The 24,204-nt window shown below is 34.4% G+C and overlaps 4 protein-coding genes and 1 long non-coding RNA gene across 18 annotated transcripts; 2 read left to right on the top strand and 3 right to left on the bottom strand.

The window, feature by feature from the left end:
* Positions 1-1,575: 1,575 nt before the first annotated feature.
* On the bottom strand, positions 1,576-3,882 carry LOC107941368 (uncharacterized). Its single transcript, XM_041095022.1, has 6 exons — positions 3,604-3,882; positions 3,197-3,518; positions 3,017-3,120; positions 2,872-2,939; positions 2,262-2,376; positions 1,576-2,158 (listed from the first exon to the last, which is right to left on the bottom strand). The coding sequence occupies exons 1-4, from the start codon at positions 3,744-3,746 to the stop codon at positions 2,894-2,896; spliced, it is 615 nt and encodes a 204-aa protein (XP_040950956.1). The 5' UTR covers positions 3,747-3,882; the 3' UTR covers positions 1,576-2,158; positions 2,262-2,376; positions 2,872-2,893.
* Positions 3,883-5,939: 2,057 nt separating this feature from the next.
* On the bottom strand, positions 5,940-10,225 carry LOC107941362 (uncharacterized). Of its 12 annotated transcripts, none has more exons than XR_005914397.1 (3): positions 9,165-10,225; positions 7,389-7,559; positions 7,118-7,259 (listed from the first exon to the last, which is right to left on the bottom strand). XR_005914397.1 is itself a non-coding variant. In XM_016874921.2 (2 exons), the coding sequence occupies exon 1, from the start codon at positions 10,146-10,148 to the stop codon at positions 9,171-9,173; it is 978 nt and encodes a 325-aa protein (XP_016730410.1). In that variant the 5' UTR covers positions 10,149-10,225; the 3' UTR covers positions 5,940-6,335; positions 9,165-9,170. The 12 variants fall into 12 exon arrangements, 10 of the variants coding, with proteins under 10 accessions (XP_016730410.1, XP_016730419.1, XP_016730411.1 ...); XR_001695587.2 differs by having other exon boundaries at positions 7,118-7,253; XM_016874921.2 differs by lacking the exons at positions 7,118-7,259; positions 7,389-7,559 and adding an exon at positions 5,940-6,335.
* Positions 10,226-10,441: 216 nt separating this feature from the next.
* On the top strand, positions 10,442-14,050 carry LOC107941357 (kinesin-like protein KIN-7N). The gene is given in 15 exon segments (XM_041095018.1): positions 10,442-10,638; positions 10,726-10,815; positions 10,903-11,021; positions 11,126-11,239; positions 11,813-11,894; positions 11,972-12,039; positions 12,130-12,204; positions 12,293-12,435; positions 12,523-12,625; positions 12,700-12,780; positions 12,950-13,018; positions 13,089-13,098; positions 13,101-13,147; positions 13,254-13,400; positions 13,515-14,050. Coding segments are annotated over 15 exon segments (1,497 nt in total). The 5' UTR covers positions 10,442-10,490; the 3' UTR covers positions 13,716-14,050.
* Positions 14,051-14,996: 946 nt separating this feature from the next.
* On the top strand, positions 14,997-19,542 carry LOC107941363 (uncharacterized protein KIAA0930 homolog). Its single transcript, XM_041095019.1, has 12 exons — positions 14,997-15,045; positions 15,659-15,848; positions 15,933-16,001; positions 16,174-16,280; positions 16,544-16,604; positions 16,978-17,037; positions 17,120-17,194; positions 17,615-17,764; positions 18,120-18,174; positions 18,607-18,729; positions 18,920-19,149; positions 19,242-19,542. The coding sequence occupies exons 2-12, from the start codon at positions 15,744-15,746 to the stop codon at positions 19,263-19,265; spliced, it is 1,059 nt and encodes a 352-aa protein (XP_040950953.1). The 5' UTR covers positions 14,997-15,045; positions 15,659-15,743; the 3' UTR covers positions 19,266-19,542.
* Positions 19,543-21,381: 1,839 nt separating this feature from the next.
* Positions 21,382-23,818, bottom strand: LOC121218193 (uncharacterized). Of its 3 annotated transcripts, XR_005914401.1 has the most exons (6): positions 22,855-23,818; positions 22,631-22,764; positions 22,331-22,520; positions 22,175-22,234; positions 22,023-22,097; positions 21,382-21,645 (listed from the first exon to the last, which is right to left on the bottom strand). It is a non-coding gene; the product is annotated as an uncharacterized lncRNA (long non-coding RNA). The 3 variants fall into 3 exon arrangements; XR_005914399.1 differs by having other exon boundaries at positions 21,382-22,097; positions 22,855-23,816; XR_005914400.1 differs by lacking the exon at positions 22,023-22,097 and having other exon boundaries at positions 22,855-23,815.
* Between the last annotated feature and the right edge of the window lie 386 nt (positions 23,819-24,204).

Genomic DNA, 24,204 nt, shown 5'->3' with positions numbered 1-24,204 from the left:
CAAATTCTCAATGAGGTCGAATTCAATCTTGTGAGTTCTTTATCAGAGTTTATATCAACCAATTAGAGAGTGGATGAACCAAACTATCAAAGAATCCTAATTTGCACTAGGATGCCAAAAACTGACGAGACACCAATTGATTCGTGTTGCACCGAGGAAGAAGTTGTGCACACGTTTAAATCCTACTAACACAAGAAACAAGAAGGTGTTAGATAACGTAAAGGAAGAATAAAGGGAAACAAATGAAAACCTACAGCTAAGAATCAATAAAAATTGCTCAAAACAGAAAACCCGAAAAACTGCGGAGTAACTTGACAACTTCATTCGAGGTGTTCCCGATCTCCAAAAATCACGAAATTAAATCTGGAGTGTCCTTATATATTGAATTTTTGATCTGGAAATTTTGGGCACCAAATTCAACCCGCTAAATCTTTTTTTAAATTTTTATTGAATTTCGTATTTTTTTTATTTTTTTGACTTTTTTGACTGATTTTTTTGCGGGAATAATTTTTTTATATTCAATCACAGTGCCAAAAACATGTATGTAAAATTTCAGATCAATCGGACAACGTTTACCCACTCAAATGAATTTTTTGTTGAACAATTTTTCTGGGTAAAACTGCCGTTTATGCTTTAAAAAATAGAGATCAGTTTAGAAATCAACCAAGAACACCCAAAACGCCCAAAATCTGATACCAAATGATACGGGGTTGCGCGCGGACCAAGATCGAGTTGCCAAGTCACGAGAAACTCCTACGAAAACCCTAAACAATTAGATCTGAAACGAAACAGAAAATTAAAAGATTAGATTTTTGAATTTTCAGATCTGAAATAAAATCCCCAAATCAGCAAAGAATCAAATTGAGAATAGAAATAAGTGTTAGGGTTCTTGAAACCCTCAAGGAGATTGTGATTCTGCCCAATTGAACACCAAGATAGTTTTCCCCAAATTTCGACAATCTAATTTCACCCAAAAAGAGTATGGAAAAACCCTAGAAATTGAGGATTTTTGGGCTGATTCCTTAAGATAGAAAAAGGCTGAAAACACAATAAGAACAGAAAATAGATTAGATAATGATTCAGCACAAGTAGAAATAAAGAAAGAATTGACAGTAAGAAATTAAAAGATAAGTCCTAAGAAGCCTTGAAATCTCGAAAGATCTCACAACTCCCTTCAAACGGCTCTAATCTCCCCTCCAAAGAATATCAATGGCAAGAAGAAGGTTGAAGATGGCTCCCACAATCAAAAAGATTGTTAAAACAACTTCTAAAGAAAACTCAAGAGAAAATCCTTGAAGAACTCAAAGAGAACTTTCACTCAAATCAAATCTGAAATTTTCAATGTAATTGTAATGTAATGTAGGGTGGCTGGCCAAGCCATATAAATAGGCCTTTCAAATGTTTTCCTAATTTAATTAGAACACTAAAACTAAAACTAAAAAAAACTCCTAATTATTTTAATATGAAAATTCGGCCAAGGGTCTTTTATTTGGGACTCTTGGACTGAATATAAAAATTTAAACTAAATAAAATAAATAAATAAATAAATAAAAATAAAACTTTACAACTTGGGCCACTTTGACAATTTGGCCTGATTTTCAACTAAGTATGGGTGGATTTCTTGATTGGGCTTGGAATCTTCTTATTGGGCCTCGCCTTCAAGAATTTGGGCTTTTGTGACTCGTATCAATATGTTTAGATGCTAAGAATTCTATAATAGGAGTCTGAACACGATGCCCGATTTTTTCAAATTTAGACCAATTGATATGCCTCTTGATGGATGGTACCTCATCCTCTATAGCCTTACATAGTCTATACTGCCACCATAAATTAGGAAAGCAACGTAAACATTTTTAATGTTCTTCTACTCTACGTTCCAAAATCTCCACATTTTTTAGGACATTTGTTGCATCAGTCAGCCAATCTTCTACATATTTCTCGATTACTTGAGTTTGAGTATACCTTTTAGCCGCTTCAACAGTATTTTGCACTGGAGGTTATTCTGTGATCAGACTTTGTCGTTGATCATTGAGGTCTTGAACAATTTTACAAAACGAAACAAATGTCGAACACCCCGGTCAACTGGCGTCACCAAGTAGTTTACTATCACTATTCCCAGACTATTAGAAGTAGTAACGAGACAAAAAGATGCAGCCATCTGAAAACGCAAATCAATGAGACATATTTAATTCAATTATTCCAAACAAAGTCCATATTAACTATTGAGCTGGAAAAATAAATGAGGGAGGGAGAGATTATACCAAAGCCCAAAGTAAAGTTGCTGCTGGGCTTAACTGAAAAGGCTCTTTTTTTTTTTTTTGTTTCTCGTTCATCCTTTTCTACTTGTCTTTGAATTAATGCATCCGAACTTCGTTCCTGACAAGATTTAAACATAAAATTCACCAATTAACAGGAAATAATTAAAGAATAAATTGATTTGAACACGTAAAATATACAAAATAAACATGCTATCAAAAGTAAATATCAAAATCCTTTGTTCAAATGTAAAAGTGAGAAAACAATAACAGCATTATGAAAAGAAGACCCAAACTGATCCAAAGACTTCAAAAAAAAAAAAAAGAAAAGAAAAGAGCAAACAAACAAGAAGCCAGTCATATATATTGACAAAATTCATACAAAAACAAAACAAACAATAGGCCAGAATTCTCCCCCACTTTCATATTTTCGTATGTATACATTGAGAATCTGAAGAAAGAAAAAGAGAAATAAAAAGACAAGGAACAGAAGTCAAAGCTGAATTCTTCTAAATCGGTCTACCTAACAGTGAAAACATAATCATGCACACTATGTATGAGCTTACACAATATTGAGGCATCTTTAAAACTTGTACCTTTTGTAGTTTTAACTTACTTTTCTCTGCTTTGTCAATGTGTCAGTCTCGGTATTCAGAAGCCAAAGGTTTGCGAAAAGCTCGTTTCCTATGTCAAAACATTAATATAACATTATTCATTTAATATGAATTACAAAAATAAATTTACAATAATCGGGTTCATACAAATCTCCAAAGCAGTATGCATGATTGATACAACCGTCAAATAGATCCACAAATAAATTTGGCAGGGCCTCCCTCAACTTTCTCACGATCCTAATCTTGCCAATCTACAAAAATAAGCAATTTAAGTAGAATTTAGTAACAAAACTAAATAGAATATTATCAGAAATATCGAAATCTTACTTTTCTTTCCCCGCATTCATCTGCATAGTCATTGTAATGCCGGAAAACATTTGAGCAGAATCGTACAACAGCAGCAGCGGTCAAGAGTTTGTAACGATTTCGACTATAGTCATATACTTTATACAGCACCGGTTTGTTATACAAAGCATATATCCAGTTACTCAAATTTCCATCTGAACACTTATGTAAAGAATTATTAAAACGGTTAAGATCAATTACTCCTCTCTTCAGGAGATAATCCAGATTGATAAGAAACTGACACTTATCAGCGTCTCCCCAAATAAAAGGCGAATCAAGTAAGCACCTGGGGCTCATGTAATCCCTGTCAATGTGGACATAAACATGTAAGTAAACCCCAAAAAAAACTATGAAATTAAAATAAAGATAAAAAAAATCAATCAACTTACAAAAATTCAGACTTGAGATAACGAAGAAAACATCTCAGTTCAGGAGACAAATTGAAACGATCATAATCTGGCTTATCTGATCCGAACGGGTAATTTATGATGACGTCCATCAAATTTTTAAGTTCTTCAATGTCATCATTCATCTTGCTCTTTGGTCCATCTAAATTAGGTAAAACTTTTACCCGACATTCAGAACCATTCTTCGTAATAAACAAACATTTAATTGGGTTTTCCGTATAAATGCTTTTACATCTACTTTTATCAGCTTTTCTAGCCCAAATACGGGCAGCATCTTAAAATATCTTTACAAAATCCCTCCTAATATAACCAAACCAGCTAGCCCTACTCCTCTTTGAACACCTATGTTTCCAGTCACTCTTCTGTTCTTCAAAAAATTCCATTATATTTAAACAATCTTCAAACGCAAGTAGACATTTCTTTTCATGACATACGATTTGATGACACCTGAGTAAGTCATTATCATTGGCATGTTTAACTAAGAACTCGTACATTCTAAGAGCTGCTCTCTCATCTTCATAAGTCAGAAAAGTTGAAGGAATTTCTTTATTTGAAAACGTTAAGACACCCTTACACGTATCTGAATTATAATCATTGATAACAAAGTGTGGTACATCCATAGCTGTGGGCCTACAGCAAACCAGAAACAAAAATGACTATAGAGAAGTGGAGAAGCTAGGTTCAATGGAATTGTTTTCACCCAGGAAAAAAAGAAAGGGTATCAAAGCAAGCTTGGTCATTTATATAAGAATAACTATAGTATAATGTAAATTGATTGCAATGTTATAGTAATTGTGTGGCTATTAGACTGAATAAATAATATTTTATTATAAATGCTCAATTAATTATGTTATAATCACATTTGAGTAAAACATTACTACTGAATAAATAAAAATATCATAGATGCAGCAATTTAAATCAAAAAGAAAACTACTAACAAAACAAGAACATACTAATTAGCAAGCAGTAAAACTGTTTTGACGGAATAAATAAAATGTACCATAGATGCTTACGTTATAATCAAAATATGAGTACGGCATTAGGACTGAAAAAATCAAACTATCCCCAATGTAAATTGATGCAACCATCTAAATTAAAATAAAACTATGACCAAAATAAAACAAAAACTATACTGACTAACAAGAAAGAAGGTTTTGCAACAGAGGCCCGTGCGTGCTCATTGGCAGTGCAAATAGTGATAGAGATGTGAGTGTCAAAAACGATTATTGAAGGGGATTTATTATCGGTAATAAGAAATGCAACACAGACAAACCAAATAAATCAGAGATCGGAGTGCATTTGGGATATCAAGGCACATATAAACAGATTCAGACTCTTGAGATTCAAATATACGAGTCTATCGGCAAATCAACTCACCCATATCCTAGCTACTGAAAGCTTTAAGCGAAGAGAAACGTTTTACCTGGAAGATTCAATTCTAACTTCGTCGTGCGAAAAATGGAGAAGTGGGTGAGGAAGCCGGATTGAGTGAGACGACAATGGCCTGAACTCTGGAAGAAAGGACGACAATGAGTGTTCTTTCGAAGATAAGAGTGAACAGAAAGGGGAATGAATGAAGGGAGTGCTTTGAGAAAGTAAAACCCTGAAAAAGAAAATGAAGGGAGTGCTTGGTTGTTTTGTATCTTACTTAGCAAAACAGAAATTGAGCGCCGCCACAAATAGAGCGAGCAGAGTGGTGGTGCTGGTATTTGGTGATGGAGGTTGAGGGCAATGGTGATGGGTTTAATAATGGGTGGAGCTTCGGAAAATGATAGTAATGAGCGTGTGTTGATTTTCGTAAGGTAATGGGTGAATGGCTCTGGTGATGGTGAGGGATGAGGGTTGAAGATGATTCGAACGGTAAGACCGTGAAGGGTTTTTAGAATTTGCAGAGAGTTGAAAATGAAGAGTTCTCTCACTCACTCTCTCTCTCTCCCTCTTTTCTATGATTTTTCTGTGTTATTATTATTATTATTATTTTGAAGGAAAAAGCTAATTCGTTGCATTGCAGGTACATGCTGGTCTGTTGTCATTCAGGTACAGATGATTCATTATACAAGCCTAGGCGGGGACAAACGGCAAAGGAAATGAGACACAATGGGCGTAACCAAAAAAGAAATGTTAAGGTTTGATATCAGTTTCTTCAATGACTTCAGCGTTGGCGAGAGCAATAGGTTGAATCGGACACCTTTGCATTCAAGAATTCTTTAATCTATTGCATCCAAACTTGAATTATTATTATTATTATTTGTTTTAAAGCTAGTTTGACCAATTGAAGTCTGTTTCTATTGTAAAACAAATGGTAGATAACCATCCTGTGAGCAAACTTTGTACTTGGATTGGAATATTTCATTCCCAATAATTATTTGTAAGTAACTTTACACCCAGTTATTTAATTACATTTAATCAATTCAAAGAAATTTAGCTCAATAAGACATCAAGCTTTATTGCGACATTACTAGTGAAGATTCAAGCTTGTTGGTGTATGAATAATTGCCAAATGGCAGGGAGGAAAACGGAGCTTGATTGGGATACAAGGTACGAGATTGCAACCGGAACAGCTAAAAAATTTGAATACCTTCATCGCGGATGTGAAAAGTTGGTGCTCCACCGCCATGTAAAATCGAGTAAAATATTGTTAGATGAATATTTGAATCCAAAGATTTCGGATTTCAGACTTGCCAAGATTGAGTGAGACGACAATGGCCTGAACCCTGAAAGAAAGAATACAATAAGTGTTCTTTCGAAGGAGAACAAATGAAGGAAGTGCTTTGAGAAAGTAAAACCCTGAAAAAGAAAATGAAAGGAGTCCTTTGGGCCTATTTTGTTTATTTTTTAACAAACCTGGTAGCTTTTTTTATTATTATTTAAACTTTGTTTGCTTTTGATAAATAAAATCTAGTCCATTTTATAATAAAAAATTGCCTTTAAGTTTAAAAAATTAAATCACTTCTATTACATTTTTTTAATTATTTAAATTTTGTATTAATCAAATATATAATGTTTAGGGTAAATGTATATATAATTTTTTATAATTATAAAAAGTTATAGTTTTATGATTAATTTGAGAAAAATTTAGTTATGTTATTAAAAGTATATAGATTTAATATTATATTGCTATTGTTAAGTAAAATAATAATATTATAATAAATTTTGTTAAATAACCTAAAACTACAATACAAGTGTCTCTAATTTCTAATTATTTTTATTAAAAACTTGAACAATGATTAAAAAAAATTGAAATGATGATGCATTTTAAAAAATTGAAAAGACTAAACAATGCCTAAAACCTTCATAAAAGTATTGAAAACATATATTTCGCTCAATCCGAAAATGAATTGAACACTTGGAAGGATTGATTGATCCAGATTGCAAGGATGTTGTGGGAAATATTGTTATCTACTACTTCTGAAACCATCCTTTTTTGCTTAATTTATGGAAACACACCTAGTAATAACGATAGTACGAAGACATAAGATATAGTACAAACGGTAAATAAATCACCACAAACCAATAGCCAATTACATAAACAAGTTCAAAGTTTCAAACAAGATAATTGACAGTGTCTTCAAAGTTTTTCCTTCACCATTAACATGGGTCATAACTCAACTCTATACCCCAATGAGTTCCGGCTGAAGCTTAGAAAAAGAGAGGGAAAAATATATTCATTTAGAACAAAACAAATATAATGACAAGCAGCATTGACAAATGCATAATCAGTCACCTTCCGAGGATAGAAATAATTATGATGTGAAGGGGGCTCTAACCTTTATTTAGGGCAACAAAATATTATAAAAATAGAAGCAACTATTTGGGGTAAAGCAAGCCTTTGCTTAAAATTCTCGGCCCAAAGCTAACGGAACTTGAGTTCTAGTTCCCTAAAGGCGCTAGAAGCCTCCTACCACTTCAAAACAAGAAGCAGAGCACGCCACATAGTCCTAACAAAACAAAGTCCACTCATTCATCTTGGAAAAAGGAACACATTTTCACACAACGCAAATAAGACACCTGATTCGACTTCTTTGTACCTTAGAATTACCCAAAAGTTCAATGCTCATTATCAGCTTCTTAGTGACAACTGACAACAAGAGCAAACAAAATGCAATGACAAGCAGTACTGGCAAATGAAAAATCAGTCAATTTACAAGGATAGGATTAATTATGAGGGCACCAACCTTCATTCAGAGCAAACCAAATATAATGACAAGCAGCATTGGCAAATGCTTAATCAGTCACTTTCCAAGGATAATGTGAACGGGGGCTCTAACATTCATTTAGGGCAACAACATATCATCAAAATAGAACCCAAAGCTAACGGATCTTGAGTTCTAGTTCCCTAAAGGTGCTAGGAGCCTCGTACCCATTCAAAACAACAAGAGCACGACACATAGTCCTAACAAAACTGAGTCCACTCATTCATCTAGGAAAAAGGAAGACATTTTCACACAACGACCCGACTTCTTTGTACCTTAGCATTACTCAAGTTTTATACAGGAAGTTCAAGGATGGAAATAATTACCATGTGAAGGGGGCTCTAACCTTCATTTAGGGCAACAATATATCATCAAAATAGAAGCAACTATTTGGGGTATAGCAAGCCTTTGGTTAAAATTCTCTGCCCAAAGCTAACGAACTTCAGCTCCAGTTCCCTAAAGGTGCTAGGAGCCTCGTACCCATTCAAAACAACAAGAAGAGCACGACACATAGTCCTGACAAAACTGAGTCCACTCATTCATCTTGGAAAAAGGAACACATTTTCACACAACGACTCGACTTCTTTGTACCTTAGCATTACTCAAGTTTTATACAGGAAGTTCAAGGCTCATTATCAGCTTCTTAGTGACAACAAGAGCAAACAAAATGCAATGACAAGCATTACTGGCAAATGAAAAATCAGTCAATTTACAAGGATAGGAATAATTATGATGGCACCAACATTCATTTAGAGCAAACCAAATATAATGACAAGCAGCATTGGCAAATGCATAATCAGTCACTTTCCAATGATAGAAATAATTACCATGTGAAGGGGGCTCTAACCTTCATTTAGGGCAACAATATGTCATCAAAATAGAAGCAACTATTTGGGGTATAGCAAGCCTTTGGTTAAAATTCTCTGCCCAAAGCTAACGAACTTCAGTTCTAGTTCCCTAAAGGTGCTAGGAGCCTCGTACCCATTCAAAACAACAAGAAGAGCATGACATATAGTCCTAACAAAACTGAGTCCACTCATTCATCTTGGAAAAAGGAAGACATTTTCACACAACCACTCAGACTTCTTTGTACCTTAGCATTACTCAAGTTATATACAGGATGTTCAAGGCTCATTATCAGCTTCTTAGTGACAACAAGAGCAAACAAAACGCAAAGACAAGCAGTACGCGCAAATGAAAAATAAGTCAATTTACAAGGATAGGAATAATTATGATAGCACTAACCTTCATTTAGAGCAAACCAAATACAATGACAAGCAGCATTGGAAAATGCATAACCAGTCACTTTCCAAGGATAGAAATAATTATGATGTGAAGGGGGGCTCTAACCTTCATTTAGGGCATCAATATTGTAGGATTAACGGATCCAAATGAAGCAGAGGTTCTATATCCATCCACATCAGCTGCATAAATCCCTCCATGCCCGTTGCGCCACATTCTGAATATAAGGTACTCAAAACAATTAAGCGTAATGCTGTGCCAAACCATACACCACTTGTCATTGCCCAAATGAATCAGAGGGAAACCCACAGGGGCAGTCACTGGTTGATGTAATGAAAATTCTGTTAACCACTTGACGGGCAACCATTTCTTATCCTGCACATCATACGCCTTCCAAGAACAGATGTCGTCAGAAATCTCATGGAAAACATACAGCACATTGCCCACGATTCCGACTGTGGGAGACCAGTAAGGAAATTTTGGATCGAGGCAAACCCATGATTTATCATTATAGTAATAGGCGTAAAGAGATCTATATCTATCGCCAGAGAAGTGCACCAGAATCCGAGATCGGGAAGAATCTAGGAGAAGAGGGCGACTTACTCCAGAATATTCCGCAATAGAAGGGACGCACAATGGAACCCAACTATCCCAACTTATATCGTAAACCTCGCCAAAACAATCACGAGATCCCTTGACGACGTAAATCTTTCCTTGTGCAGCAAGAGCCTCGGGAAGGCCCCCAGGGTACAGCATAGAACTAACTTTTCTCCACCCACGTTCAGCGTGCTTAAAATCAAAGCGGAAAACATGGTTTAATGAACGAAGGATACCACCCCGAAGGATAGTTCCCCCAATGGTGTAAGCGTGGTTGCCACAGGTAACCACAGTGGAACCAACAGGGACATCAGGTGGCGTCGTACTCAAAACGTCAGAGATTTCACCTCTTTCCAGATCCAAAAAGTGCAAATCCGTCCTGCGTTTACCTTCGGTATCCCGCAGTGTCTCATCGAGGAAAAACAAGCCCTTGATCTCTCCATCTCGTTGTCGCGCATCAAAGTAACTCGAGCAATTACGAGTATTGCCGCTCATGGTTCACCTGCTTTGTTTTCAGTTTTAGGGTTTAGTTTCTGGCTAATGGGATGATACTACCTAAAACTAAAAATAATAGATTAAATTATAAATTTAAATTTAGTAAAATAAATAAATAAAGGGCTGAACCTGGTTAAAAACATAGGCCCAAAACTTCTGGGCCAAGAAATACCATTAATTTTGGATCCAAATCCACCAGTCAAAGACTGACGTAAACGGTCGAAAAACTTCCATTAGGGGCTTCCAAATGAAACCCAATCAATTCAAATTTAATTCTCCTTTTAAACAAAGCATAAAGTTTCTAAAACACGAACAAAAGAAAAAAGGAAAAAAAAAAAAGCAATGGCCGAGAAGATCTGTGTAGCTGTGAGAGTACGACCTTCGATCTCTGAAGAATCTCCTTCTGGAACTTTCTGGAAAATCGAAGATAATCGTATCTCTCTTCACAAGCTTCATTGCACTCCCATTTCTGGCCTTTCTTACGCTTTCGGTAAATCTCAGTTCTTCCCCTCTCAATCCACCCCTTTTATTTTTTTTCCCATCCTTTTTAACTCTAATTCTTTTGTTTTTTTGGTAGATCATGTATTCGATGAAAGTTGTTCAAATTCAAAGGTTTATGAGCTTCTTACCAAGGATGTTATTCATGCCGCTGTCGATGGCTTTAACGGTTCGTCTTTTTTTTTTCCCTTTTTCTTTTCAGCCCTAATTTTGATGATATGTTCAAAATTTTGATCGATTAGTAAAATGTTTTTAGGGACTGCATTTGCGTATGGACAAACGAGTAGTGGTAAGACCTTTACTATGAATGGTTCATTGAACGATCCAGGAATTATTCATCGAGCTGTTAATGATGTGTTTCAGAAAATACAGATGGTAATTTAAATCAATTAGTTTCTTTTTCTTTTCTTTTTTTTTTTAAATTGGGGTTTTGATATTTCAAAATTGAAGCTTTGAATGGTGTTGAATTATATTCTCAGATTTCTGATCGGGAGTTTCTCATCCGAGTTTCTTACATGGAAATTTATAATGAAGAAATTAACGACCTTTTCGCTGTAGAGAATCAGAAATTGCCGATTCATGAGAGTTTGGAGGTCAGCCATTGATTAAACTCGTTAAAGTTTCAATTTTTTATGGTTAAAACCCGCGATTAGTCCCTGTACTTTGCTAAAATTGTGGATTTAATTTGTTAGTTTAGTCATTGTAGTTTTCGAATTAATCAATTTTAGTCATCGCCAAATGATAACGGTTAAGTTCATTAAGTCAAGTTCCACTATTCCTAAAATTTGATGTAGCAAACATATTATCATATATGTAATCATGTTAGCTTGTTATTTCATATATTACTCACTAAAAATCTAGTTAAGGGATTAACTATCATAATTTGCTTCAGAATTGAAATTTCTAAATTTGAAAAATATAGAGATTTAGAATGATCCAGTTGGAAGATATGGATTAACTCTACGACTATATGTATTGTACAGGATTAGTAATTGAATCTAACCAAAAGGATTTAGCTACTGTGTCAGTATTAAAATTTAAATTTTCAAAAAGTAAAGGGATTAAAATTGATCAAGTTAAAGTACAGGGACTAGTAGCAGAATTTAGCCATTGTTTATACATAAACCATAAAGTAACTGTTGTTTCTTGTTTTTGTTTTTTTTCAGCGAGGGATATTCGTTGTGGGTCTCAGAGAAGAAATTGTGAACAATGCTGAACAAGTGATAAAGCTCCTAGAGTCAGGAGAAGGTCCTTTAAATTGCTTGCTTTTTTACCCTTAGTTTTATATGACTGTATTTTTTTGGTAATAGTTACTTTTCCCACGGTTAATAGGCATTTTGGTGAGACAAATATGAATGCACGAAGTAGTAGGTCTCATACAATATTCAGAATGGTATGTTCTTTTAAAATATTGCTGAACATGAATATTACCCTTTATTTATTAGTTGAATGAATATGTGTTATGTTTCTTTTACATGACTAGGTGATAGAAAGCAAGGGAATTGATACAGGCTCCGGTGATTATTCAAGCAGCGATGCCATACGCGTGTCAGTTTTGGTTTGTATCTCATCGTACTTCAAAAGCCATTTTTCTTTTATCCAATCTCTACTTTGTCTTGCTAATGTTTCTTTCATTTCTTTGGTAGAATTTGGTAGATTTGGCTGGTTCTGAGCGAATTGCTAAAACTGGAGCTGGTGGAGTACGTTTGAAGGAAGGAAAGTATATTAACAAGAGCTTAATGGTTCTTGGTAATGTAATTAATAAACTTAGTAACGGTGCAAAACAAAGGTATAGTTCTTATCATCTGTGAAGTAACTTCATTTGTGTAGGATAGAATAACCATGTTCTAACCATATGGCTTATTGACAAATACAGGGCACATATTCCTTATCGTGATAGTAAATTAACCCGCATACTCCAAACTGCTCTAGGTGGAAATGCAAAAACTTCAATTATATGTACTGTAGCACCAGAAGAGGTAGCCTTCCTTTTAGTGTGTGCCTATGGCGTGCTCACAGAGCATTTGGTTTAATTGTGATATCATATGTTCAGGTTCACGTTGAGGAAACTAAGGGAACTCTCCAGTTTGCTAGCAGAGCTAAGCGCATTACTAATTGCGCTCAAGTGAATGAGGTTTGTCCAACTTTCTTTTATTGGACCACATTACTGTCTAATTTATGGATCTCCAGCTCTAGTCTATTATATGAAAAAACAATAATACTATTCCACTTTGCGTCTCATCATTTTTGTTTGATTTGGGATGAATTTGACATAAAACTAATCACGGTGAACCTGTTTGTAGATATTGACAGATGCAGCCTTACTGAAAAGGCAACAGTTAGAGATAGAGGACCTGCGCAGGAAGCTTCAGGTGAGGCTCAGGTCACATATACTATTAATAGTCTTAAAAAGCTATCTAACATTGTTTAAACTTTGTTCAGGGGTCTCGTTTTAAGTACTGGAACAAGAGATATTAAAGCTGAGGAACGACATGCTTAAGGTTCATTAAATTTTTTTATTGTTCAACCTGCATTAGCTTCTTGTGTCACAAATTATTAGCATATACATATAATATATTTTTTGTCTACTTATATTCCAATTTGCAGTATGAACTAGAACGTGAGAAACTTGAGATGGAACTGGAAGAGGAAAGAAGATCACACAAGGAGCGCGAACAGTGTATTAGAGACCAACAGCTGAAGATCGAAAATCTAAGTAGTCTAGTTTCAGATGGTGATAGAAGTTCTAGTCAGGTACACTCTGTCTGTTTGTGGTTCCTACAAGATCAAACACCTTATCTGTGTATCCTCTAGCAACATTACTTGGAAACCAAGGCAATTTAACGAATTTGGTTTTGGCGAGGGCAGGATTCCATGAAAGAAAGCCCGAAAGACGAATGCAACGACTTTAAAACCCCTTGTTTTAAAGAGACTAGCAACAGCGCCTTCGTTGCCAAGCGATCAAATTATTCAGAGTTACCCGATTTCAGTCCGCCTTCTTTGCCAAGCGATCAAATTATTCAGAGTTACCGGATTTCAGTCCTGTTCCAGACTCTTTTAGCAATGTAGCTGATGAAGACACTTGGTTCAAAATGAATAAAGGCTACATTGCAGACCTTGATTCACTCCAAACGACTCCCGCAAGAAAAGTTCAATCATTTCCACCCCAAGATATAACTCCTGTGAGTTGACATTCCGAGTCATTTTCTTCTTCTTGCAGTTTTGGTTTTCTATTAATACCTTTTAATGTGATAAATGGTATTTGGTCATAAGAACAGCTGCATAAATTTAACTTACTTTATGAGTTGCATTGTCCGGATTGCTCAAATGATAACTACAAACTAGAACTCCAAAATCTCAAGACACAGCTAGAACTTGTCATCAAAGAGAAAGATGAACTTCAGGTCAGTATCTAGCTTACATTCCAATTATTTTTCTTGATTAACTGTCAATCTTTCAAATGCATTAATTGGCGTTTAAGGTAAGTTAGAAAGGGTAGCTAACTGCATGAAGTTATTATTCCAGAAAGAATATTGTTTTCATTTTTCAAATGCCAACTCCTATTGATTGGTAGGTAGCATTGGATATTTCTGCACGACGAACCTCTTCGCTAAAGCATAATTTTGTGCAAAACCCGAAAATCTAGCGTGATCAACCCGAACCCAAATCGAACCTGACCCGATTTGATCACAAGTCACTAATCCAAACCCAAATTAACCTGAATCTAATTTAACTCAAACTGAAATTAGCCCCAAATCCAAAAAGTATCAGTCTATAAACGATCGAACAAGTAAACCAAAATGATTTGAAGTGACTGAAACTCAAAATGATTTGGCCTGAAATAATTTGTAACTGAACTTGACCCAAATTCAAAATCATTCCAACCTAAAATGGCTAAAATTTTAAAACTTGAAATAGTCCATCTAGATTGATTGACCCAAAACCTAAAATGATTGGTTTAAATTCCAGGTCTCTCCGTAGCGAATCTGACATTTTTTTACTGCTTAATTTTCTTGATGGTACTTTTCTATGTTGTAACAGTTCCAAGCTTGACATTCGCAGAGAAAACATGAAGAAGAAGTACAAATAAACAGCAGATTAATGGGAGAAATATCTGAACTTAAACAAGAACTAGATCTCAGCAACAACTCTCTAGAGTCCTCAAAACAAAGATACGGCAACTTGGAAAGAGAATTTCAAAAGTTGAAAGACGAACGAGATTCATTGCTGCAAACAGTCTCCGAATCATCGAAGAACATAACGTTCCTAACCGATCAAAAGGAAAACATTTTGAAGGACTTGAACTGTGAAGTACAAAGAAGGAAAGATCTGGAAGCAGAGATTAAACAATTCAGCGTTGCTTTTGCTTCACGGCAGAGATCACTGGCGTCGATTCACGGTGAGTTTAAATCTAAAATTGAGAAACTTAGAGCTGAAAATCTAGTAGGGTATTAAGATAAATAAATTGATTTCATTCATCTCCTTGGGTATTGGCATGAGTGTTTGCCATTCTTCTTTCAATTTATTCAAACTCTTTCCCTTTTAATTTACAACTTGTTTAAACCTTAATGATGTTGGTATTATTGGAGATACTGTAGTTGTCACCACAACATATGTTATACATATTAGTATGATTATTTCTACATTTGGAATTAATTTCTTTTTATTTTCATGAATTTAGTATTCTTGAATTTAAAAAATTTATAATGATTATTTTTACCTATAAAAAATTATTCTCTAAATTAATTGGTAACATTTTAAAATTAAAAAATATTATATATATATACATATTCAGTTGATAGTAATATAACATTAAAAATTCTATTTTACCATGTTTAAATAAATTTTTTTGTTGGAATAATATTTTTTTTAGTGAATATAAAACAAAAAGTTCACAAAGATTTAAACTAAAACACCTAAAGACATTGAAATTAGGGTTTAATTCTTCATTTTATGTCTTCAATGATTTCAAATTTTAATAACAATGTTTCTAATTTTATGTTTTGCGGTAGGTTTGAGTTACTGAGCGTGGTTAGAAAACACTGGAATTTATTAGGGAAAACGACGGTGGATGAGGAAGATGCTACCGACGTTGAAATGGACGGTAAATTTTGGCATGATTTCTTCGATTTGTATTTCGTTAGGGGTAAGGAATCGAGAGGTCGACAAGATGATGATCTCATATTTTTCGTTCGGAAATGGGTATCGAATCTTGATAACTTTATCTTTTTAAATTAACTATTTTTTGGAATATTAAGCTAATTGTTTCTATTTATGATGTTATAGAAGGGGCATGGTTTTAACGAAAGTGAGGAAAGTGTTGCTCCTTACTTTGTACGCAGGTGGGCACCTGAGGTAAAAGAAAGTCAAAAACCAACTTGAATCTGAATTTAAGTTTTCTTGTTTAAGTTGATTCCATTTCAATTCATTAGCTTTCATAGCTTTTTGGTATAATGCTGTAGGTGCCAATTCTGGGTTACCTTTATTACAACTTAGTATAATTTGTCTTTACCTTTTTTTGAAACAGTTAGATAAGTTAGTTGGCGACAGTTTATCGGTTGTGGATTGGCGGCGCTCATTTTACTTGAATATGATTGCCCATACTTCGTACTCTGTAACAGTGGCGATTTGCAGGCAATTTCTGCACTTCAATGTCTTGTGTCTTATCTATACAATGTGATACATATTTTAGTTATTTTGCCGTATATGTTGTTCCCATCATAATGGTGGATACTTTCCTAAAGTTTAAATGATATATTCTGTTTCTTATTACTCTTGAAAATGTCTCTTTGTTTCCTCCTTTCACCCTGGTGAACTAACTTTTCCTGTCTTTGAATTTGAATTTTGAAGTTTAGTGGTTAAACTTGAACTATGAGTTAAGTTTCCCCTTTTTCCAGTCACAATGTCCTTAGAAATCATCAAGTGGGGCAAGACACACCATTATCTGCTATCTACAAGGTAATTCCTGCTTTATTGTAGCTAATGATGTCAGTAACCTTTTGGATGATATTTATATCTCTAACTTTTGGAACTGTTCTTTTGTACTTAATATCTGTCATCATGGAGGAAAAGAAAAAGAAAATCTGACCAAATTTGTTGCGAAATGTAGGAATAAACATGTAACTATTGCTTCTAACATGCTATGTGAATTGCTGAATTCATCCTCCCTATATAAGCTATAGCCTGCAAATTTTTGCAATTTGAATCCTGGAACTTGAATTATTTTTTATGTTAAATCAAATCCTGTTACTTGAAAGGATTGCTTAATGTCCTTGCCAACATTGGATGCTGCATTATCTGATTGTGAATTTTTCATTCCGCTGTCCTGCAGGTTGTGAAGACTGTTTATGCATCTCCCAGTCTAGTAAATTTTCATTTGGACTCAAAAAAGGCAAGCCTTTCTATATCCAGGAAATCATGGTGACATCGAGATATTCTTCAATTTTTTGGCATGCTCACTTGCATGGATACAGGAAGTAGAGACAACACCTGCCTATCCGGACATCTGTTTTGCAATAGATGATTTTGACTCTACTTTTGATGCAGTGGTAAATGCTTTCACTTTCTTTATGAAGTTACCAATCATATTGTTGCATAAATGCACGTGTTATTTATCCTTATATTTTTTCTCAAATTAATTTATTTATGATGAAATTTTTAATTAAGTAATTTTTGCAAAAGTGCAAGTTTCTAGTGGTATATGGTTTTCAATTTGGCTGGTATTACTGACTTCCTCTTGCAACCCATTTTAAAAGCATAAGCTAATGAGGAAGTTAGAACTTGCTATTTCTGAAGATGTTTAAGTACCAAAGTCACTTCTTTGTTTGTACATTTGCATCCTTTCTCGGTTATACTGTTGTGCTGTTCTTTGTTAATAATGAAATTGCTGGATTTTATGGAAAGTAAAAATGTTTTGGTTAATTGTAGGACCTCCAATATATCACACTGACATTTTTCTTCTCATGCAGGTCTTGACAGAAACAGATCATTGCTGTTGTGTTCTTAATGCGCTTGATGAGGCAGCTTTTCCTAGTGAAAAGGATACAAATGATAGCAGTTCCAGTAACAAAGTACCATTGAGAGTAGATACTAATTCTATGAAGACGAAAAATAGTAAGGTTTGGGTCCTTTCTCAGCTTTGTGATAATTTATGTGTATTGATTCCATGATCAACCAGAGTCTTCACTTCTGAAGGAGGTACTTACAAACAACTGCTTGGTTTTTGATGTTAACATAAATGATGGAAGTGGTATATAATTGTTTTTCCTGACATTTGTTACATTTTAATGATGCCAACATTGAATATTTTATCATCATGAGCTAGTTTTTTATATGTAAGTTTTAAATAACATAATGTTAGCATCAAATGGGCTGATGCCATTGATTCTGTGAAAAGCTGCTTAGGAGTAGTATGCATGCAACCGTACTTTGAAGATCAGTTTGCTGATGACATGCTGCTAATTGTTATTGCAGCTCACACTTTTTTCTGGATTTGTCAGCTATCAAATGGTCCGGGATGAATATGATGGTACACTACCTGGAATCAATCTTTCCAAGAATTGCCTTCTGTTTTTGTTCTTTCAGAATTTTGCAAAAACCTAGCTCATGATCTGATAAATATGTTCTGCTTGTGTTAATGTGAATGTGAGAAATTGATTGATATGTTAAACATATTCTGTTTTACTATAGTTTTACAACGGGTTGACACCCTTGTTGGTGCCTTTTAATCAACATATTTTTCATTTATCAAAAATAATCATGGTCTGTGGAAAAACATGCACATTTAGTCTTTAAACTTGCAGTTGATTTCATGTCGAGTAAGCCTGGTCTAGTTTAAAGGGAGCAAAACATGTAGACTGCTTAACTTATGTTCTAAACAGCTTAGCTTTTAGTTTATTCTTAATGTCTTCTTCATGCTTATTTAGTTCTCATCTCATATCATTCCGTCTTTTTTTCTCAGCTGGGAGTTCTGGATTCGGAAGTCTTCTATCAATGGGTCATTCCTCTGGCAAAAAAGACAGACTTGACATGAAAGGTCCTGGAGGACGCGGGGAAGTTGAAGTAGCTGTTTCTGGTGTCGTAGGTCAGTAAGAAATTCATCTTAGAAACTATCCTCTAAAATTCAGTTCCTTCTTTGTTTCTTATTTCTCAATGCTTATGTAGATTATTAAAACTGTAAAAGCCCAAATTTCCAGTGTTGAATTCATTACTCATTATTTGAATGATGCATGCAAGTAACCCTTCCTACACTGAATCTATCTTTTCTCTATCAGACCAAAGCAAGGAAGATTCAGGTCCTTTTTCACCCATTATATCAAAAAAGGGTTTCAGACTTGGCTCCATTGTTCGTAAAGCAGCTTCTGTTGCATCTGTAGCAGCAAAGAACGCTTATGCAGCGGCTTCTGCCACTTCATCTTCTGATGAAGAAATGATACCTCTCAAATGTTGCTTAATGTCTATAACATTGCCTTGGGAACACATTGCTTATGATCTTTTGTTCAAGGTAAAGATCAAATTTTATAAATTGCATTTGCTGCCATACTGATTTCTCTGCACACCAATGAACACTTCTAGCTTCCATTTCGATTCTTACAGGGAAGTCCTCCGGTGAACTTGTAGATTTCCTGTATTTCTTGTTGCCGAAATCCACGGAACTTAAGAGTAGAAGCTACCTGCCTAAGGAGAAGTGCAATTGCAGGTAAATGTCCAAAATGTTTCCACCATCCAGAGCATGAAAGGAGATTATCTTTTATCTCTGTATACATTGGTGCTGGGTTTTTGAGTGTTTTAAGGGTGTATGATGAAATAGTGTACATTATTTATTGTGATGCTTTCATTGTATCAGAGTCTTTTCACATTCTTAGTGAATGCCAAGGTTTCACTCCTTCCATTTGCATGGGCATTGCTTCTTTGCATATTAACACATGGGTCTAATTCTGGGTTTAGTCTCTTTATTATACTGAAATTTGTGATTTAATCCTTTTTATTCTGACATAATTTGGTCTTGTTAACATTTCTTCTTTCCATTTAAGTGATGGAATAGATTTTTCCTTAACAGCCTAAAGCATTTAGTTGATATGTAAATTATTTTGAATTTACTAATGATATTATTATAAAAGTAAGGAATTGAATTATGTGAAATCAAAGGGATTAAGTTTTAAATTTCAACACAGTAGAGGGGTTAAACTCAGAATTAGACCATATATAAAGGGAGTTAATAGAGCTTGTAATGTGATGATAAATGATCTTGGTTAAAATGAAATTTTGGTTCACCTTTGGGGGCAATATAATTAAAAAATACGTAATTAATTTGAATATAATTTAAAAATGACAGTAATTAATTTGAATTTAGTAAAATAATTTTAAGAGGATTAAATTTCTACTAGAGGTGCTAATAGGCTGGGCCCAGAAAAAATTTTGGCCCGTGTCTTAGGCCCTGTCCTGGCTCGAAATACAGGTCTAAAATTTTGTCTAGGCCCGGCCCGAGAAAAATTCATGAGCTTGAGCCCGGCCCATTTTTTAAATAAACACAAAAAAAGTTTTAAAAAAGCATTTTAAAAATATTTTAAAAATAAAAAATAAAAAATAAAAATATTTATTATATTTGGGCTGGGCTAGGCTTGGGCCAAAAAAGTACTACTCGAGGCCCAGCTCGTTTTTTAAACGGGCCTCGTTTTTTTGCCCAAACTTATATTTCGGGCTTATATTTTTACCTGAACCCTCCCATATTTCGGGTGGGCCGTCGGGACATGAGCACCTCTAATAGGCATGGCCTTTCGCTCAAGATAAGAGTGGTGTTGCTTGGGTCAATAAGTTTTGCGGTTTTCATGGGCTCCACGTTTCTTACAATCCGATCTGATGGCCCCGACCTTAGCATAGTTTAGCTTCTCTAGAATATCCTAATTTTGAGTTGACTATTGGGTTCTATTTTTAAGCCATAACCATATAAGCCCGTTATGTGTTGCGGGCCCAATTCGGTTCAAACTTAGGTCATTTTCAAATATTAAAATTCACACCCAAACTCATATTGAATATTTCGCATAAATAAATTTTAAAACTTTTTACCTGAATGATTATAAATTAAATAATATATATAATTTTATTTTTTTTCTTATTTTTACTTTCATTTTTAAACTCATACTAAATATAAGTTCACCTACTCTGATTTGAAGTCAGTATAAATGCAATAACATTTCTCTATAATTTTAAAATATCAAATCTTTAAATTAGTCTAAGCACGTCTTAGGATTTTTTTTTTGTTCTATCGATAAAAGAATGTTGTTGTTCAAAAAAATTTAGGCTTTCAAATCATACCAAAAGAAAAGATTTATCAAAACAAAGACGACGGAAGATGATCCAACAAGACTCAATATTGTTGATGAAATTTAGAGGCAAGAAGATGATGATGAAAGAAAAGAAGAATACAATTTTTGTATGGTGCGAAGAGTATTAAAATATAGCGTCGTACACTTTCCTTAAAAAAAAGTTTACCACTTGGCGCCACAATGGTCAAAAAGTCATAAAAGTTATCGCTGAGGGAAAGTGGTGCATTCAACTGGGTGCGCATTCACATTCTCTCTCTCCTAAAATCGACATATTTCCCAATTAAAATTAAAATCAGCCTAAAAGTCTAATAAAAAATAAAAACGGCCTAAAGGCTTTATTTAGCCAATGAACTACAAGCTTGTCAATCTCACAAAAAAAAAGATTGAAAAAAAAAACTTGGGAAGTCCAATAAAGAAAATTGAGGCATTAAATTCGGTAATAAATTGTTATTTAAGGAAAATTAATAACGTGATAAGTCCAAAATAATAATGACTCCAAAACAAAATAATAATTATTACTATGTAAATAAATATGATGTAAATAATCATTTATATCGCAACACCCTTAACCCGTATCTGTTGCCGGAATAAGGTTGCGGAGCATTACCGATATAACTGCTAGATAGTGTGATAGATCTTCGATAAGCTTCCAACCCAATTGAGATTCGGATAATCTGAAAAGTAAAAGAAAAACAACTATATAAGCAATGAATGCTTAGTAAGATCGTATAAACTTTAGTCATATCAATCCATTTCAAATATTAGTTTTATACATATCGAGAATAATTTTATATCGATACCACAAGATTCATGAATCCATAATCAACAACTCACAAAGTAAATAAATCCACAGCATCCAATATATATATCATCCCTAGCATAATAGGATTTTATAAAAATTTAAACCCTTTCAGATTTGCGCAGCACTTGCACTTGATAGCTTTTTCATAGCTTCAGAACTAGGAACAGTGCTTGTGGTAATTGAATCTATTATGTCCAAGTTCCTCATGTACAAGTTATCCCTACAAGTACGTTGAAGTGCATTCATTACATGCTCTATAATTACAATAGCAATTCCTGAAGGATCTCCAAATATTTGCATGTCTTGGATTGATCGGTTGTTCATCTGTGTGCAAACAATCATTACCGGTAAACTAAGGCATATGTAAATAAAAACAATAAGCATTAAATATAAGGACTTACCCTCATTTGTGCAATACTTTGCCGATGAAGCTCAGCCCGCATAGCTGCCATCTGCGCAGGCTGCATACCACAAGATGAATTTGGAATTGAAAAATATTATTGTTGTTCATAGCCGATTGTGTCAGCCAATAAATAAAAACATAAATGAGTAATTACATCATTTGTTAATTTCCACAAACTTGAACCCCTCTTATGCACGATTTGGTGGGAAGACTCATCAAAACTGCCATTTATCTAACGACGAGGCATGTCAACTTTGGAGTGCACCATCCATATTGAGCATTCAGCTCTTCGATCTTTAGCCCATTCATCATGAAGGAAGTCCAATATCCGTGTTTTACTATCCCTGGAAAGAGACTTAAGTTTTAATAAGAGGGATACTAAGCATAACAAGCCTATATTTAGGGGAGAAAATGTTTAACAACAAGAACAGGAAGTGAAGATGTATACGCTAACCTGCAGAAATTCAGGAAAGTGTTCCATAAATAAAACACTTGATCACCCGATAGATTAAATATTTTAAGCACATCATCCTTCGATAAATTATGGACCAATCTATCATTTTGAAACTCTAATCTACCATTTTCTCTCTGTTAAGAGACAAAGGTGTTATCATTTTAATATATTAAAACACAAAAATAAGAATAAGAGTACACTGTTCGATAACATAAAGCAAGGACCTCAAGACCATTTCCTGGCTTGCCTTGTGCTGAATCTTCAGCATCAGCACCAACCGGTTCTTGCAGAAAGGAATCAAATAACTTCATATCGTTCATTTTGGAGATAAATTTAGTCAAATCAATGGCATGGTTAGTGGCATCACAAAGTTTTTGCAGCTCCGCAAGCAGTGTGTCATGAGCATTTAATAATGCCTTAACAAGCATGACCTGCTTCAAATCAGTAGAAGCCACTTGATCCAGTGCTTGGTCAACCGCATAGTCAAACTATTAGTGCATTAATATTGATTATCAAGGATAACAAGAAGCTGAATTAAAGCAATACAATGAATTTCCCTTATTACCCACATAACCCACAAGAATTATGGCTATATTAAACTCTTACAGCTTAAATAATCAAGCCTCATGAAATTCATACATTCTACTAACCATAACCTACATGTAGGGCCCCAATTTTTGACCCCAGGCCCAACTACCCAGGCCCAAATACAACACCCAAAGCCCAAACTAACCCACAGCCCAAATGGCCCAAAACAATAATCAGACAAAAAGAGGAAGCAGGAAACCCTAGTACCCCACTTGCCACCGCCCTAAGCGCCGCGCTCCACTTGCCTCTGCTCCACCGCCACTGTCATGCCAACAAGTACCTGCAAACATTTAAAGAGAAACAACAGCACTAGCAATGAAAGAGATGTATAAAAGCCGAACTTGGCTATCGTTTTAGGGGTTCGGCTTCCCCTATTTTCTTTTTGTAAAAACATCACTTAGAAATATAAAGAAAAGAGAAACAGATTCCAGCAAAAAGAAAGCATAAAAGGATCCAAGGTCTCTTCCCTTTTTTTTTTTTCATTTCGAAACCATCTATCGATTTACCAGTTTTTATACACATAGCAAATACATTTATATATAAAAAGGGAGTTAAAAAAGGGAGAGGTATACCTGCTTTTAGATAATCTGAAAAGAGGTATATATATTTTATACCTTATATTATTTATATATCTTTATATACACATTTTTTATTTTCATATATATATTTAATAAATCTTATATATATATATCTTTTATACATATTTTTAATTTTTATATACACATGCTTGCATATTCCTTATTATATATACACATTTACATATGCATATACCCTTTTGCATCTGTTCACTTATTTATTTGTTTATTCACGCTAACCTACTTATATACTCGTTGTTTAGCATGTTATTAATTCATCTTTTCATATCTCATTTTGTTGCTATCGTTCGTATCACGTCACACTATCGTATTTATTGTTATTTCGCATGCGTATCCAATGTAATTTATTTTCGCATTCTTTACATTTTTACTTTATTCAATATATAAAAA

This window comes from Gossypium hirsutum, chromosome D06, assembly GCF_007990345.1.
Source record: "Gossypium hirsutum isolate 1008001.06 chromosome D06, Gossypium_hirsutum_v2.1, whole genome shotgun sequence".
Classification (NCBI taxonomy): Eukaryota; Viridiplantae; Streptophyta; class Magnoliopsida; order Malvales; family Malvaceae; genus Gossypium; species Gossypium hirsutum.
Note: the sequence above shows the minus strand (reverse complement) of the source record. Positions and strands in the feature narration are given on the sequence as shown.